General features: G+C 61.5%; 1 protein-coding gene across 17 annotated transcripts in view; it reads right to left on the reverse strand.

Moving 5' to 3' along the window:
- The window catches only part of LOC127566545 (methyl-CpG-binding domain protein 1-like), a 112994-nt gene that overhangs the window by 19490 nt on the left and 79030 nt on the right, over positions 1–14474 (reverse strand). For 10 of the 17 annotated variants that reach the window (XM_052008957.1, XM_052008944.1, XM_052008947.1 and 7 more), the window contains 8 exons: positions 12607–12669; positions 11213–11299; positions 9015–9083; positions 6471–6641; positions 4955–5179; positions 3205–3309; positions 2487–2582; positions 196–288 (listed from right to left, as the gene is read on the reverse strand). In XM_052008957.1, coding sequence (XP_051864917.1) covers positions 196–288; positions 2487–2582; positions 3205–3309; positions 4955–5179; positions 6471–6641; positions 9015–9083; positions 11213–11299; positions 12607–12669 — 909 coding nt within the window. The remainder of the gene's footprint in view (positions 1–195; positions 289–2486; positions 2583–3204; positions 3310–4954; positions 5180–6470; positions 6642–9014; positions 9084–11212; positions 11300–12606; positions 12670–14474) is intronic. The other 7 variants (XM_052008954.1, XM_052008953.1, XM_052008948.1 and 4 more) reach the window with 4 other exon arrangements.

The raw sequence follows: 14474 nt of genomic DNA on the forward strand, positions 1-14474 counted from the left end.
GCCCCCCTCCTCTTGCCGCGCTGTGGGACAACTGTGAGCACCAAGACGTCAAACCTCTGGCCTCTGCCTGTCCCGAATCCAGGACCGGGGTCCAGGAGGGAGGGGGCACAGCGAGGACCCTGCCCTCCAACACCTTCCCCCCACCCCCCCCAACCCACCATCCGGGCTGCCCCCCGCCCCCTCTGACTCCCTCACCTGCTCGCTGCTGAGCTGCCACTCCGAGGTCTCTCGGATCACAGACGGTCGCTCGTGGGACTCGGATGACGAGGCTCCCTTCAGGTACGGCTTCTGCGGGACCAGGGAGAGGGTGACGTTACTTCCGGGTGGTGGGAGCGGAGACGGTTGTCAGGGGTGACGGCGAGAGGGAGGGGTGTGGCCCTCTCCTCCCCCACTCAATTTGACCTCAGCACCATCCTCACAGAGTTATGGGGAGAGACACCCACTGTGAATGACATTACCCTGGGGAGTGTTGTAGAACAGAGGGACCCAGGGGTACAGGGAACTCTGAACGGTCCCCTGAAAGTGGGAACACAGGTAGATAGGGCGGTGAAAAAGGCATTCGGCACGCTGGCCTTCATCGGTCAGGGCACTTGAGTCCAGGAGTTGGGACGTCCCATTACAGCTGTACAGGAGACCGCACTCGGAGTGTTGGGCGCAGTTCCGGTCGCCCAACTACAGGGAGGACGTCACTGAGCCAGAGAGGGTGTGGGAAAGATTCACCAGGACGTTCCCGGGACCGGAGAGCTCGAGTTATAAGGAGAGGCCGGACAGGCTGGGACTGTTTTCACTGAAGCGGAGGAGGCTGAGGGGCGACCTGATGGAGGTTTATAACATCACGAGGGGCGTAGGTAAGGTGGGCGGTCACCATCTTTTCCCCCCAGGGTCGGGGAGTCTAAAACTAGAGGACACAGGTTTAAGGTGAGAGGGGAAAGGTTTAAAGGGGCAAGTTTTTCACCCAGAGTGGGGGTGGGTGTGTGGAACGAGCTGCCAGAGGAAGTGGTAGAGGGGGGGTACAGTTACTCGGACAGGTACGGAGATGGGAAAGGTGTAGCGGGATGGGGGCCAATCGCAGGCAAGTAGGACTGACTTGGTCGGCACAGTCGAGTTGGGCCGAAGGGCCTGTTGACTCTACGAATCAAGTCGAACACAGAGATGGACCCTTCGGCAAACCTCGTCCTCACGGACCTCACCACCCCCTCTACACCGATCCCACTTGCCCGCATTAGGACCGTATCCCTCTATCCCTTGTCTATTTGAGGGTCTGTCTAAATGCCCCTTAAACGTAGTCACTGCATCTGATTCTACCCCCTCCTCTGGCAGCCCCTGCCTGACATCCACCTCTCTCTGCGTACAAAAACCTACCCCTCAGACCCCCTTTAAACCTCCTCCCTCTCTCCGTGAACCCGTGCCCTCTCGTTTCTGACCACTGCCGTTCCCACACATACCCCGAAACCCACCCTCCATGTTCAGAAATCTATCGATTTTTGTGTTAAGTATGGGCAGCACTGCAGTCCCGGAGACACGGGTTCGACCCCGAGCTCCACCGCTCTGTGTGTGTGTGTGTGTGTGTGTGTGTGTGTGTGTGTGTGTGTGTGTCACTGTGTGCGTCTGTGTGTGCGCGTCTGTGTGTGCGTGTGTGTCTGTGTATCTCCGTGTGTGTGTGTCACTGTGTGTGTATGTCTCTGTGTCTGTGTCACTGTGTGTGTGTGTGTGTGTGTGTGTGTGTGTGTGTGTGTGTGTGTGTGTGTCGAGTCTGCACCCTCTCCCTGTGACCCCGTGGGACTCCCCTGGGATGCTCCGGTTCCCTCCCCACGTCCCACCGGGGGGAGGGGGAAGAGGGGGAGAGAGGGGATGTGGGAGGAGGCGAGGGGAGAGTGGGAAGGGGAAGGGGGAGAGGGCAGAGGGGGGAGGGGAGGGGAAGGAAAGGGGGAGATGGGGAGAGGGTGGGGTGGGGGAGAAGGTGAGGGGGAGACGGTGGGATGGGGGAGATTGCCCTCATTGGGGGTAAGCCAGGGAGGAAAAAGATATAGGTGGGGAAGAAGCAGAGAGGGGGTAAGAGGGAAGAGGGGTAGACGGGGGGGTAAGGGGGGCAGAGAGAGGGGGGAGAGAGGGGTAGTGGGGATGAGAGGGGGAAAAGGGGTGGGAGGAAGATGGGGAGGGACAGAGAGGTGGGGGGACAGGGGTGGGGGAAGAGGGGCAGAGAGGTGGGGGGAAATGGGGTATGGGGAAGGGTAGGGAGAGGGGCAGGGTGAGGGGGCAGAAAGGTGGGCGAGAGGGGCAGAGAGAGGGGGCAGGGAGGGGGAAAGGGCAGGGGGTGGTGGGGGAGAGAGAGGGAGATGCTAGGGTAGGAGGCAGAGGAAGGGGGGATGGGTGTGTGGGATCCTGCTGTGCCCGGTCCAGCTGCGGTGTTCGCTCCCCACCCCCCCCCAAGAGGCGCAGAGCGACCGGGTGGGCGCGCGCCGTGTGGCTGGCGTGCTGAGACTTACCATCACCGACAGGAACTTCTTGAGGTTTAAGGCTTGGTCCACGGTTGGAGGTTTGAGCTCCGGGGACCTGCGGGGGCTCTCTCTCACGCTGCTCTCCTGCACACACAGGGGGGGGGGTAAAGGAAACCCTGAGAAACCGCTGAGCGAGGGGCAGGGGGCAGGGAGAGAGGGAGGAGGGGAGAGGGAGAGGGAGGAGGGGGAGCGAGCGGGTGGAACATGGGGGAGAGGGAGAGAGGAAGAGAGAGAGATGGGGAGACGGGGAGCAAGTGGGCAGAACGGGGAGAGAGGAACAGGGTTGGGTGGGGGGAAGAGAGAGGGAGAGAGGAGGGGAGAGAGAGAGGGGAGGGGAGGAGGGGGGAGAGAGCGGGAGAGAGAGGAGGGGAGAGGGGGGGAGAGAGAGGGCGGTGAGGTGGGTGACGGGGGAGAGGGGGAGGGGAGAGGGGTAAGAAAGCAGTGAGGGGCAGAGAGAGGGGGAGAGGGGAGGGGAGAGAGAGGTAGAGAGAGAGCAGAACAGGGTTGGGTGGGGGTTAGAGACAGACAGACGAGAAGAGGAGAGGGATGGAGGGATGGAGGGAGGGAGGGAGGGAGGGAGAGAGAGAGAGAGAGAGAGACGGAGGGTGCAGACGGGTGTGACAGACAGGTACATAACATGTTGCTTCCTCTGACACAGACACGTCTACAGCGCGGCGCTCTCCCTGACAGTGCGCTGATGCCTCACCTCCACTGGGCTGGATACAACTCGTTCGCCCGCCACCTCTCGCCCGCTCTCCGTAGACGAGGTGCGTGGCCGCGAGGGCTCCTCCTCTCTGCCAGTCAGCGCCTGCTGGGACAGGAGGAAGCCTGGTGAACTCCGGGAGGAAGAGAGGCCACCACTGGGTTCCCCTCCCACCCCCCTCTCCGGGACCTCTCCGCCATGGGAGTCCCTGATGCCTCTCCCGATTGGGAGACAACGACCGGCCTCTGGAGTCAAATAGCAACAGGCCCTTCGGCCCAACCGGTCCATGCCAGCCAAGATTCCCATCCAAGCTGGTCCCATTTGCCAGCATATCTCTCGAAACCTTTCCCGCAGGGCATCCTAGTTGAGTTCCGTGCTGGGTGGGCCCCTCAGGGGATCGCGGGTGGACGGCGAGAATGCAATTCTTCCCTGAAGTGTTGCGTGGTGCGTTTCATGGATGTTTAATTAGCGTTATCTTGCTCTAGTTCTGTAGCTGCTTAGTTTGCTTTTCCTCTTTCTGTATTAGTTGTGGTGTAGTTGTCCTCTTGTAGTGCTTTTAATTAATAAAGGTTTATATTAAAAGTAGGAGAATAAGGGGTGATCTTATAAAACCATGAGGGGCATTGACAGAGTGAAGGCGCACAGCCTTTTTCCCCCAGCGTTGGGGAATCAAGAACTAGAGGGCACAGGTTTAAGGTGAGAGGGGGGAGAGATTCAATAGGGGACCTGAGGGGCAACTTTTTCACCCAGAGGGTGGTCCGTGTGTGGAACGAGCTGCCAGAGGGAGTGGGTGAGGCAGGTACATTAACGACACTCGGACAGGTCCGTGGGTGGGAAAGGTTTAGAGGGATATGGGCCAAATGGGACTGGCTTGGGTGGGAATCTTGGCCGGCACGGACCTGTCGGGCCAAAGGGCCTGTTTCTGTGCTGTGTGACTCCGTCTGTGTGACTGAGCGCGGGGAGCTCGGGCCAGAGATTGAGGGGAGGGGCGAGGGCCTCAGAGGGATTTGTACGTGTTCAGTTCGAGGGTCGCCTGCCTCCCACCATCCCCCCTCCACTCTCTCTGCCTTGTGCGTGCTCCCCTCCCCAGTCCCAGGTCCACCCTCACCCCCTGGCCTGCTGTTCTTTGGGAGGGGGTGGCTCTCAGCTGTCGGAGACCCAGGTTCGATCCTGACTTCTGCCGCTGTGTGCGTGTGTGATTGTGTCTCTGTGTCTGTTTGCACCTGTGTGCGCGTGCATGTGTGTATGTGTCTCTGGGCGTCTCTGTGCCTGTGTGCGTGTGCACGCGTCTGTGTCTGTGCTTGCGTGTGTTTGTGTCTCCATGCGTGCGCATGTGTCTGTCTCTGTGTCCGTGTGTGTCTCTGTGTCTGTGCATGCGCGTGTGCATGTGTCTCTATGTGCGCGAGTGTGTTTGTGCACACGCGTGTCTGTCTGTGTCTGCCTCTGTGTGCGTGCACGTGCATACACGTGTGTGTTTGCAGCTGTGCGTGTGCGTGTCTGTGTCTCCGTGTCTGTGCGTGTGTCTGTGTGTGCACGTGTGTGGAGCCAGCACGCTCTCCCTGTGACCCCGTGGATCCCCCCTTCCCCAGCCCTGGGCGCCCCAGTCCCCTCCCACGTCCCAACGAATGTGCCGGCTCGGTGACCGGCCTCCATGCGGTTTGACCCTGTGGTGGCGGGGGGGGGGGGGGCGCGTGCCCACACGTGACACGGCCCTGCCGTCCACCCCTTCCCCCCTCACCCCCCGGGGACCTACCTGGACCCCGGGCGCCTGCTCCTCCGGGGGTCCCTCAGCCCCGGGCTCGGGGGTCTGCGCCGACGCCTGCCACATCTTCCTCTTCCTGGCGGCCTGGATGGCGCGCGCCACCTTGCGGCTGGCGAAGGCGTTCTCCTTCCACCGCCGGCGGCTGCTGCGGTAGCCCGGCTCCTTCCAGTCCGCCCACTGGCCCTGCGCCAGCAGCTCCCGAGGCAGCAGCCGCTTCTGCGCCGACCGGCCGGCAGGGAGAGGAGACAATGTGCACCGCGTTAGGTCAGGGCTCGCCCGCAGTATCCCTCCCACCCCCCGGGGTTTCCCCGGTTACACGGACCACGGCATCTGTGCCGAACACGCTGCCCTGTTAAACTCATGATCCATCTCCCTCCGCGTCTAACAACCTCGTATCTGCCCCCACCTCCACCCCCGGCAGCACATTCTTGTGTCTTGGTGAAGCAGCCGGCATAATCAAAGACCCCACCCACCTGGGACATTCTCTCTTCTCCCCTCTCCCATCAGGTAGAAGATACAGGAGCCTGAGGGCACGTACCAGCAGGCTCAAGGACAGCTTCTACCCCACTGTGATAAGACTATTGAACGGTTCCCTTGTACGATGAGATGGACTCTGACCTCACGATCTACCTTGTTGTGACCTTGCACCTTATTGCACTGCACTTTCTCTGTAGCTGTGACACTTTACTCTGTACTGTTATTGTTTTTACCTGTACTACCTCAATGCACCCTGTACTAACCCAATGTAACTGCACTGTGTAATGAATTGACCTGTACGATCGGTATGCAAGACACATTTTTCACTGGACCTCCGTACAAGTGACAATAATAAACCAATCCCAATACCGATCTCTGTAAATCTCCCTCTACGCTCTTCCCAGCTTCATGGCGTCTTTCCCACAGCAGGGCGACCAACACTGAACACAACACTCCAAGTGCGGCCTCACCAACGTCCTGTACAACTGCAACGGGACGTCCCAACTCCTGTACTCAGTGCCCTGACCGATTAAGGCCAGCGCACCAAATGCCTTCTTCACCGCCCTGTCTACCTGTAACGCTGGGTCCCTCTGTTCTGCAACACTCCCCAGGGTAATGTGCAAGTCCTGCCCTGGTTTAACTTCCCAAAATGCACCAGCTCACACGTGTCCCAGTTAAACTCCATCTGCCGCTCCTTGGCCCATTTCCCCAGTTGATCCAGATCCCGGTGTAACCTGAGACAATCTCCTTCACCGTCCACCACACCACCGATTCCGGTGTCACCTGCAAGCTTACTGATCGCCCCACCGAACATTCTCATCCAAATCGTTAACACGGCGGACAAACGACAGAGGTCCCAGCACCGAGTCCATCCACGCCCAGCGGCGGGCCGGAGACGGAGGGGGCCTCAGGAGACCGCGGGGGCTCTGAGCGGAGGGATCCAGAAGCAGAAGGCCGCCCGGCGTCCGGGATTCCGGGGGGGAGGGAGTGGACGGCAGACCGTGCGGAGGGAGGGGAGGGAGAGACTCACCGAGGCGAAGCACAGGCATTGCTTCCAGCGACATTTCTGCCGCAATGTGTTGGCGCCGCCGAACTTGGCCTTGTCCTTGCAGAAGTCACAGCTGCCGCAGTCGGTGGAGCGCAGGCATGCCTCGCATTCCCCGCAGCTCCTATTGTTCCGCCGGCTCCGGCTGCCCTTCAGCTGGGGGGGGGGGCGGGGGGGGTGCAGACATCAGTATGGGTGGGTGTAGAGACGGGACGGCGGGGCGTGCGGGGGCGGGGAGGGCGTCTCCTGTCTCCGGCCCTGAGTGATTGAGGGAGGGAGGGGCGGGGAGTGGGGAGAGAGAGGGGGAGAGAGGGGGGGAGAGAGGGATGGGGAAGGGGGGGGCGAGAGGGTGGGGAGGGAGGGGGGTGGGGGGATAGAGGGTGAGGGAGAGGGGGAGAAAGGGGGGAGAGAGAAGGGGGAGGGGAGGGGAGAGAGGGGAGGGGGAGAGGGGGAGGGAGAGAGGAGGGGGAGAGAGGGGAGGGGGAGAGGGGGAGAGAGGGGAGGGGGAGAGAGGGGAGGGGGAGAGGGGAGGGGGAGGGGGGAGAGGGGAGGGGGAGAGAGGGGAGGGGGAGAGGGGGAGAGAGGGGAGGGGGAGAGAGGGGAGGGGGAGAGGGGGGAGGAGGGAGAGGGGAGGGGGAGAGAGGGGAGGGGGAGAGAGGGGAGGGGGAGAGAGGGGAGGAGGGAGAGAGGGGAGGGGGAGAGGGAGGGGGAGAGGGGGAGAGAGGGGAGGGGGAGAGGGGGGAGAGGGGAGGGGGAGAGAGGGGAGGGGGAGAGAGGGGAGGGGGAGAGGGGGGAGGAGGGAGAGGGGAGGGGGAGAGAGGGGAGGGGGAGAGAGGGGAGGGGGAGAGAGGGGAGGGGGAGAGAGGGGTGGACAGACAGTTGGAATGGGGGGACAGAAGGGACGGAGGGGGAACGGGGGAGAGAGGATGGAGAGATGGGGACGGGATGGGAGGGGGAGAGATGGGGACGGGGGGAGATGGGGAGACAGAGGTAAGGAGGGGGGAACAGGGGGCAGGAGGTGGGAAGGGGAATGGGGAGATGAGGGGGAAGGGGGTGACGAGGGGTTGAAGGGGAGGGGGGACAGATAGGGTGACGGGTAATGGGGGAAGAGGGGGACATGGGCTGGGGGGAGAGATGTGTGGGGGGGGTGGACCAGGAGAGTCAGGGCAAATCTCCTCCGTCCTGTTACGGGGGATCCGATGGACCCAGCAGCGTGCTGCCCCCACCCCTCCCAATGCTTCACCCACCACCCCCCCAACCGCCGGGACCCCCCCGGTGACACCACCTCCCCTCCCGGGCGGGATCCCTGACCTGCCACAGTCCCGCTCTGACACACACACATGCACACACACACACACACACACGCACACGCACACTCGCTGGTGAACAGACAGACAGACGTGGGTGCAAGGGGAGGGGCTGCCATGTTAGTGGGGGCACAGACAAGGCTCGAGGTCCACAGCCGGCCGCTGGGTGCACATGCCGCGCTCTGAATGGCTCAGAGTCCGGGACTGGCCGACCATGTGATCTCCAGGGAACGTTGCCCCTGACAATTGTTCCGGAGGTTAAAGCAGTGGGGGTGAACGGGAAGGGGTGGGGTCCCATTGGGGGTGCGGACGGTGGGGGTGAACGGGAAGGGGTGGGGTCCCATTGGGAGGGCGGACGGTGGGGGTGAATGGGAAGGGGTGGGGTCCCATTGGGGGTGCGGACGGTGGGGGTGAACGGGAAGGGGTGGGGTCCCATTGGGGGTGCGGACGGTGGGGGTGAACGGGAAGGGGTGGGGTCCCATTGGGGGTGCGGACGATGGGGGTGGATGGGAAGGGATGGGGTCCCATTGGGAGTGCGGACGGTGGGGGTGAATGGTTAGGAGTGGGGTCCCATTGGGAGTGCGGACGGTGGGGGTGGATGGGTAGGGGTGGGGTCTCATTGGGTGTGGACGGTGGGGGTGAACGGGAAGGGGTGGGGTCCCATTGGGAGCGCGGACGGTCGGGGTGGACGGGAAGGGATGGGGTCCCATTGGGAGCGCGGACGGTCGGGGTGGACGGGAAGGGATGGGGTCCCATTGGGAGTGTGGACGATGGGGGTGGACGGGAAGGGATGGGGTCCCATTGGGAGTGCGGACGGTGGGGGTGAATGGTTAGGAGTGGGGTCCCATTGGGAGTGCGGACGGTGGGGGTGGATGGGTAGGGGTGGGCTCTCATTGGGTGTGGACGGTGGGGGTGAACGGGAAGGGGTGGGGTCCCATTGGGAGCGCGGACGGTCGGGGTGGACGGGAAGGGATGGGGTCCCATTGGGAGCGCGGACGGTCGGGGTGGACGGGAAGGGATGGGGTCCCATTGGGAGTGCGGACGGGAAGGGGTGGACGGGAAGGGGTGGGGTCCCGTTGGGAGCGAGTTGGAAGGGACGGACCCACCAGACAGACGTGGTAGATGTGTCACTAGATTAGTCTCTCAGTTTAGGAGCAACACATGCAAGGGCGACAGGGAGGGGCAGCAACGTTAAGAAGGGGTGTCAGAAGTGTCCACTCACTAGATATTCAGAATTAACACTATAATAATGAACAAGGTCTTCGGAAACCAGGAGTGGATGTGGAATGAACTGGAAGACAAAGAGAGAGTCACAGGGATTACAACAATGGCAGCAAATGGACAACACGAGGACCAAGCAAGACACAACACACTCAGTTACCGCGCTAACTTCCGAAACCCGGAGCTCTGGAGACTCAGCAACGTTTCCAAGGGCTTTCAGGAAGCTGGGTGCTATTCCCGCTCCCGGTGATCTATTGCCCCGGGTTCTACCCCCTCACCCACCCACACTGGGGGGGGGCACACGGGGTCACAGGGAGAGCGAGCAGACTCCACACACACACACACACACACACACTCTCACACACACACGCACACACACACTCTCTCACACACACACACACACGCACACACTCTCTCACACACACACACGCACATGCACACACACGAACTCACACATATACACACACACTCACACATACACACACATGCACACACACTCACGCACACACGCACACACACACACTCATGCACACACACATGCAGATACACACAAATGCAGACACACAGGCATACACATGCAGCCACACATGCAGACACACAGAGACACACTGACACACACAGACACACACACATGCAGTCACACACACAGATACATGCGCACACACAGACACACACGCACTGACAATACACACACACAGACGCACGCAGAGACACACACAGACATGTGCACACACACACACACACATACAGACAGACACACACACACACACACACACGGTGGAGATCAGGGTGGAAACTCCAAGCTACGTCGAACACAGGAGGTTGGAGGTGTGGTGCCTCCAGAGATGAACAGAGCACGTTAAATCCCAGGGGGAACGCGGGCGGCAGGAAAATGATGAGCAGGCATTGGGAGTCGGTTCCCCGTGGCTGGGAAATTCCTTGGGACGAGAGGAGGCAGTCTGGTGGAGGGGTGGGGACCGGAGGGGCGGGGACCGAGGTCGAGGGCCGCAGGCTGAAGCTGGTCGCCGATTAACAGGCCCGGAGGTTTCGGGGGAAGTGGGAAGAATATGGGAGGGGTTGAATCTGACAGTGATGAGGGAAAACTGGGGGGGTGGAGGGACAGGGAAGGGGAGGGGGGGGAAGACAGGGAGAGAGAAAGAGGGAGAAGGGGAAGAGGGGGGAGGGAGAGGGAGGGGATGGGGAAGGCAGGAGTGGAGAGAGGAGGAGGGGGGAGGGGATGCAGGACGGGTGGGGTGGGGCAGGAGGAGGAGTGGGAGGGGATGGGCTGCAGGGGAGGGGCGGGAGGGGATGCGGGAGAGGGGCAGGGCGGGGACGGGGAGGGGAGGGGAGGAGGGGAGTGGGAGATGGGGGAGGTGGGGGGAGGAGTGGGGAGGAGAGGGGGAGGGAAGGGAAGGGGAGGGGAGGGGAGGGGAGGGGAGGGAGGGGAGAAGGAGGGAAGGGGAGGAGGGGGGAGGGGTAGGGAGGAGAGTGGGAGATGGGGGAGAGGTGGGGAGGGGAGGGGGAGGGGGAGGGGAGACCCCCTCGGGTCAGCAGGATGGTGGGGGAACAGCCGGAGCTCAATCGCTCTGCCCCAGACTTGGGGGCCTGCGAAGACCCCCCCCCCCCACCCCTACCACCCCCCACCCCCCCCCCCCCCGGTGCGTCGGTGCTGTTACAGGGTGGTGCCGGGGCGGCGGTCCCTCTCCCCCCCACCACCCACACACAGCCCCCCACCCCGTCCTCCCCCCGTCCCGGTATCCACACCCTCCTGAGTGAGGGGAGAGTGGGTGGGGGTAGGGGATGGGAAGATTGGGTGGGGGTGGGGGGGATCAGGTGTGGGTGGGGGGGTGGTTGGGTGGGGGGAGGTCGGGTGGGGGAGATCGGGTGGGGTGTGGGGGGTAGGTCGGGTGGTGGTGGTGGGGTGATTGGGTGGGGGGAGGTCGGGTGGGGGAGATCGGGTGGGGGTGGGGGGTGCGGTGTCGTGTGGGGGTGGGGGGAGGGGAGGTCGCGTGGGGGTGGGGTGAGATTGGGTGGGTGTGGGGGAGTTGGGGTGGGGATGGGGATAGGTTGGGTGTGGGTGGGGCGATCGGGTGGGTGTGGGTGGGGAGATTGGGTGGGTGTGGGGGGAGTTGGGGTGGGGGGTGGGGGGAGTTCGGGTGTGGGTGTTGGGGGAGAACTGTCCACGCCCCCCTCACCTACCTGGAGGGGAGTGTCCGCCGTCTCAGCAGGGGGAGTGTCCGGCCTTTCCGGGACAGGCTCCTCCTTCAGCGGTGGGCAGGGTTTCGGCTGTGGGGGGATAGGTACGGAGAGAGGGGGACACGCACACACACACGTTAGTTTTCTCGGGAACCGCCCCTCCCGTCAGCATCACCCGACCGCGCTTTCCAGCCCCATTTCATTCCAGCCCCTCCCCCCACATTCCCATCAACTCCACCCCCCCACCCCACCCAGATGCTCCCCCTCACCCACACTCACATTAACCCACCCACCCCGCATGTTCGTTGGGAGGTGGGAGGGAACTGGAGACCAGGGGGAGACCCACGGGGTCACAGGGAGAGGGTGCAGACTCCAAACTCACAGACACGCTCACACACATAGCCGCACACTCACACACACACAGAGTCACTCAGACACAGTCACTCAGACACACACATAGTCACAGACGCACACAGTCACTCAGTCGCACACACGGTCACTCAGATACACACACGGTCACTCAGATACACACAGACACAGTCACTCAGGCACAGACACAGTCATACACACAACACACAGTCACTCAGGCACAGATACAGTCACTCATACACACAGACACACACACACACACACACACACAGAATCACTCAGACACACAGTCACTCAGGCACAGATACAGTCACTCATACACACAGACACACAGACACACACACACACACAGAATCACTCAGACACACACAGTCACTCAGTCGCACATACGGTCACTCAGACACACACAGTCACTCAGTCGCACATACGGTCACTCAGATACACACAGACACGGTCACTCAGACACACACACACACACAGAATCACTCAGACACACAGTCACTCAGTCGCACATATGGTCACTGAGATACACACAGACACAGTCACTCTTGCACACACACACACACACACACACACACACACAGCGGCGGAGGTTGGGATCGAACCCGGGTCTCTGGGGCCGTGGGGCAGCGGCTCTCCCCGCTGCGCCACTGGGGGAGTGGGAAAGGAGAAATGAGGTGGGAACAGGGATGAACAGGAAGAAAGGGGGGAGGAAGGATGAGGAGGATAGGGGGAGAAGAGGAGGGGGGAGAAGTGGGAGGGGAGGAGGGGGGTCGAGGGGAGGGAGGAGGGGGGATGGACGGGAGGGAGCCAAGGGGAAAGTGTGGACCCCACTCCCAGAACGGGGAACCCCAGTGAAACCCAGGCTTCGCTGTTCTGGAGTCTGGGGTCTACACTGGGGGTTCACAGACCGGGTCATATTCCTGTTCCAGCACAGGGGCGACGGACCGAATGGCCTCAGCCCTGCGTCGGTTACCACCACCCCCCCCCCTCCCCCCCCCGCCGGGGGTCCCGGAGCAATGACTCACCGCGGGTTTCTCCTCCTCGACCACCTCAGCCTTTGGTGCCGCGTTGTCAGTCTTGACCTTCTTCTGGAGGAGGGGAGACAAGGAACGCCGTTCGAGAGGGTGTGCGTGCAGCCAGAACCCCCCACGTCGCTTTCCGCGCACCCACACCGCCAACGCAAGCCCATCCCATTCCCCTTCTGCCCCCCCCAGCAGCAGATGAGCGCGGGCGAGGCCGGACAGCGGCGAGTGCACAGGGGCTGGATTTCACGGCTGGGACAGAGGCAGAGGGTGAGGGTCAGCGGATTCAAATCCCCGGGCGGGCGTTAACGTTACGGACGGCAAGCATGTAGATGCGATCACGAGGAAGGCGTGCCGGCGCCTGGACTTTCTTAGAAGCTTCAGAAGTTCCCTCTTGCCACTAAATACTCAGTCAGGTTTATTATCTGTGACTTACAGGGCGTGAAATGTGTTGTTCTGCGGCAGCAGTACAGCGCAAGGACGTAAGAATCACTTCAAAGTTGCAAAATAATTAAATAGTACAGAGAGGAATAACGAGGTGGTGTTCACGGGTTCAGGAATCCCACGGCGGAGGAGAAGAAGCTGTCCCTGAATCCTCGAGTGTGGGTCTTCAGGCTCCTGTACCCCTCCCCGGTGGTGGTAATGAGGAGAGGGCCTGTCCCGGGTGCTGCCTGGATTGGAGAGCATGTCTTATGAGGATAGGTTGAGCGAGCTGGGGCTTTTCTCTTTGGAGGGGAGGAGGATGAGACGTGACTTGATAGAGGTGTACAAGAGGCATAGATCGAGTGGACAGTCAGAGGCTTTTCCCCAGGGTGACAACGGCTAACACGAGGGGGCATAATATTAAGATGATTGGAGGAAGGTATAAGGGGGATGTCAGGGGTAACGTTTTACACAGAGAGTGGTGGGTGTGTGGAACGCACTGCCGGCAGAGGTTGTGGGGACAGATACATTAGGGATATTTGGGAGACTCTTAGACAGACTCATGAATGATAGAGAAATGGGGGGCTATGTGGGAGGGAAGGGTTAGATAGATCTCAGAGCAGGGTAAAATGTCAGCACAGCATTGTGGGCCGAAGGGCCTGCACTGTGCTGTAGTGTTCCCTGTTCCACCTGCCTCGACATTTTGGGAGCAGCGAGTGTGTGTGTGTGTGTGTGTGTGTGTGTGTGTGTGTGTGTGTGAGAGAGAGAGAGAGAGTCAGGTTATTATTGCTGACATATGATATGAAATTTGTCGTTTTACCCCACAGATTCTCCCTCTCACACATACACACGGGGTGGGGGTGCAAATTAACCCCCCGACCCCACACGTTTATTGGGACATGTGAGGGAACCGCAGCACCGGGGGGGAACGCACAGGGAGAACGTGCAGACTCCAAACACACACACACACACACACAGACACACACATACACACACTCACAGACACACAGACACACACACACTCAGACACACACACACTCACACACACACTCACACACACATACACACAGACAGACAGACAGACAGACACACACACACACACAAGCAGAGGTCGGGATCAAACGTGGGTCACTCGCACTGTGAGTTGGCGGCTCTACCAGCTGGGTAGGTGAGAGAGGGGAGGGGGAGGGTCTGTGGTGGGGTGCGGGGGGCGGGGGAGTGAAAGGGTTAGGGCTGGCCGGTGAGAGTGCCGAATCAAGGTCACAGTTGCACGAGGCCAGAAGGACAGCGGAGCCTCTGGCGGCCCCCGATCAGCCCGCACGGACTGGGAGCGTCTCCAGGAACAGGCTGTGGATCGCTGGCGAACGCCAGAATTCGGGGCCCGAGGACCGCAGCTCCCACGGACGCAGGGTCACACCCATCAAAGCAACAACAACGTCCGCGCCTGA

This window comes from Pristis pectinata, chromosome 43, assembly GCF_009764475.1.
Source record: "Pristis pectinata isolate sPriPec2 chromosome 43, sPriPec2.1.pri, whole genome shotgun sequence".
Lineage (NCBI taxonomy): Eukaryota > Metazoa > Chordata > Chondrichthyes > Rhinopristiformes > Pristidae > Pristis > Pristis pectinata.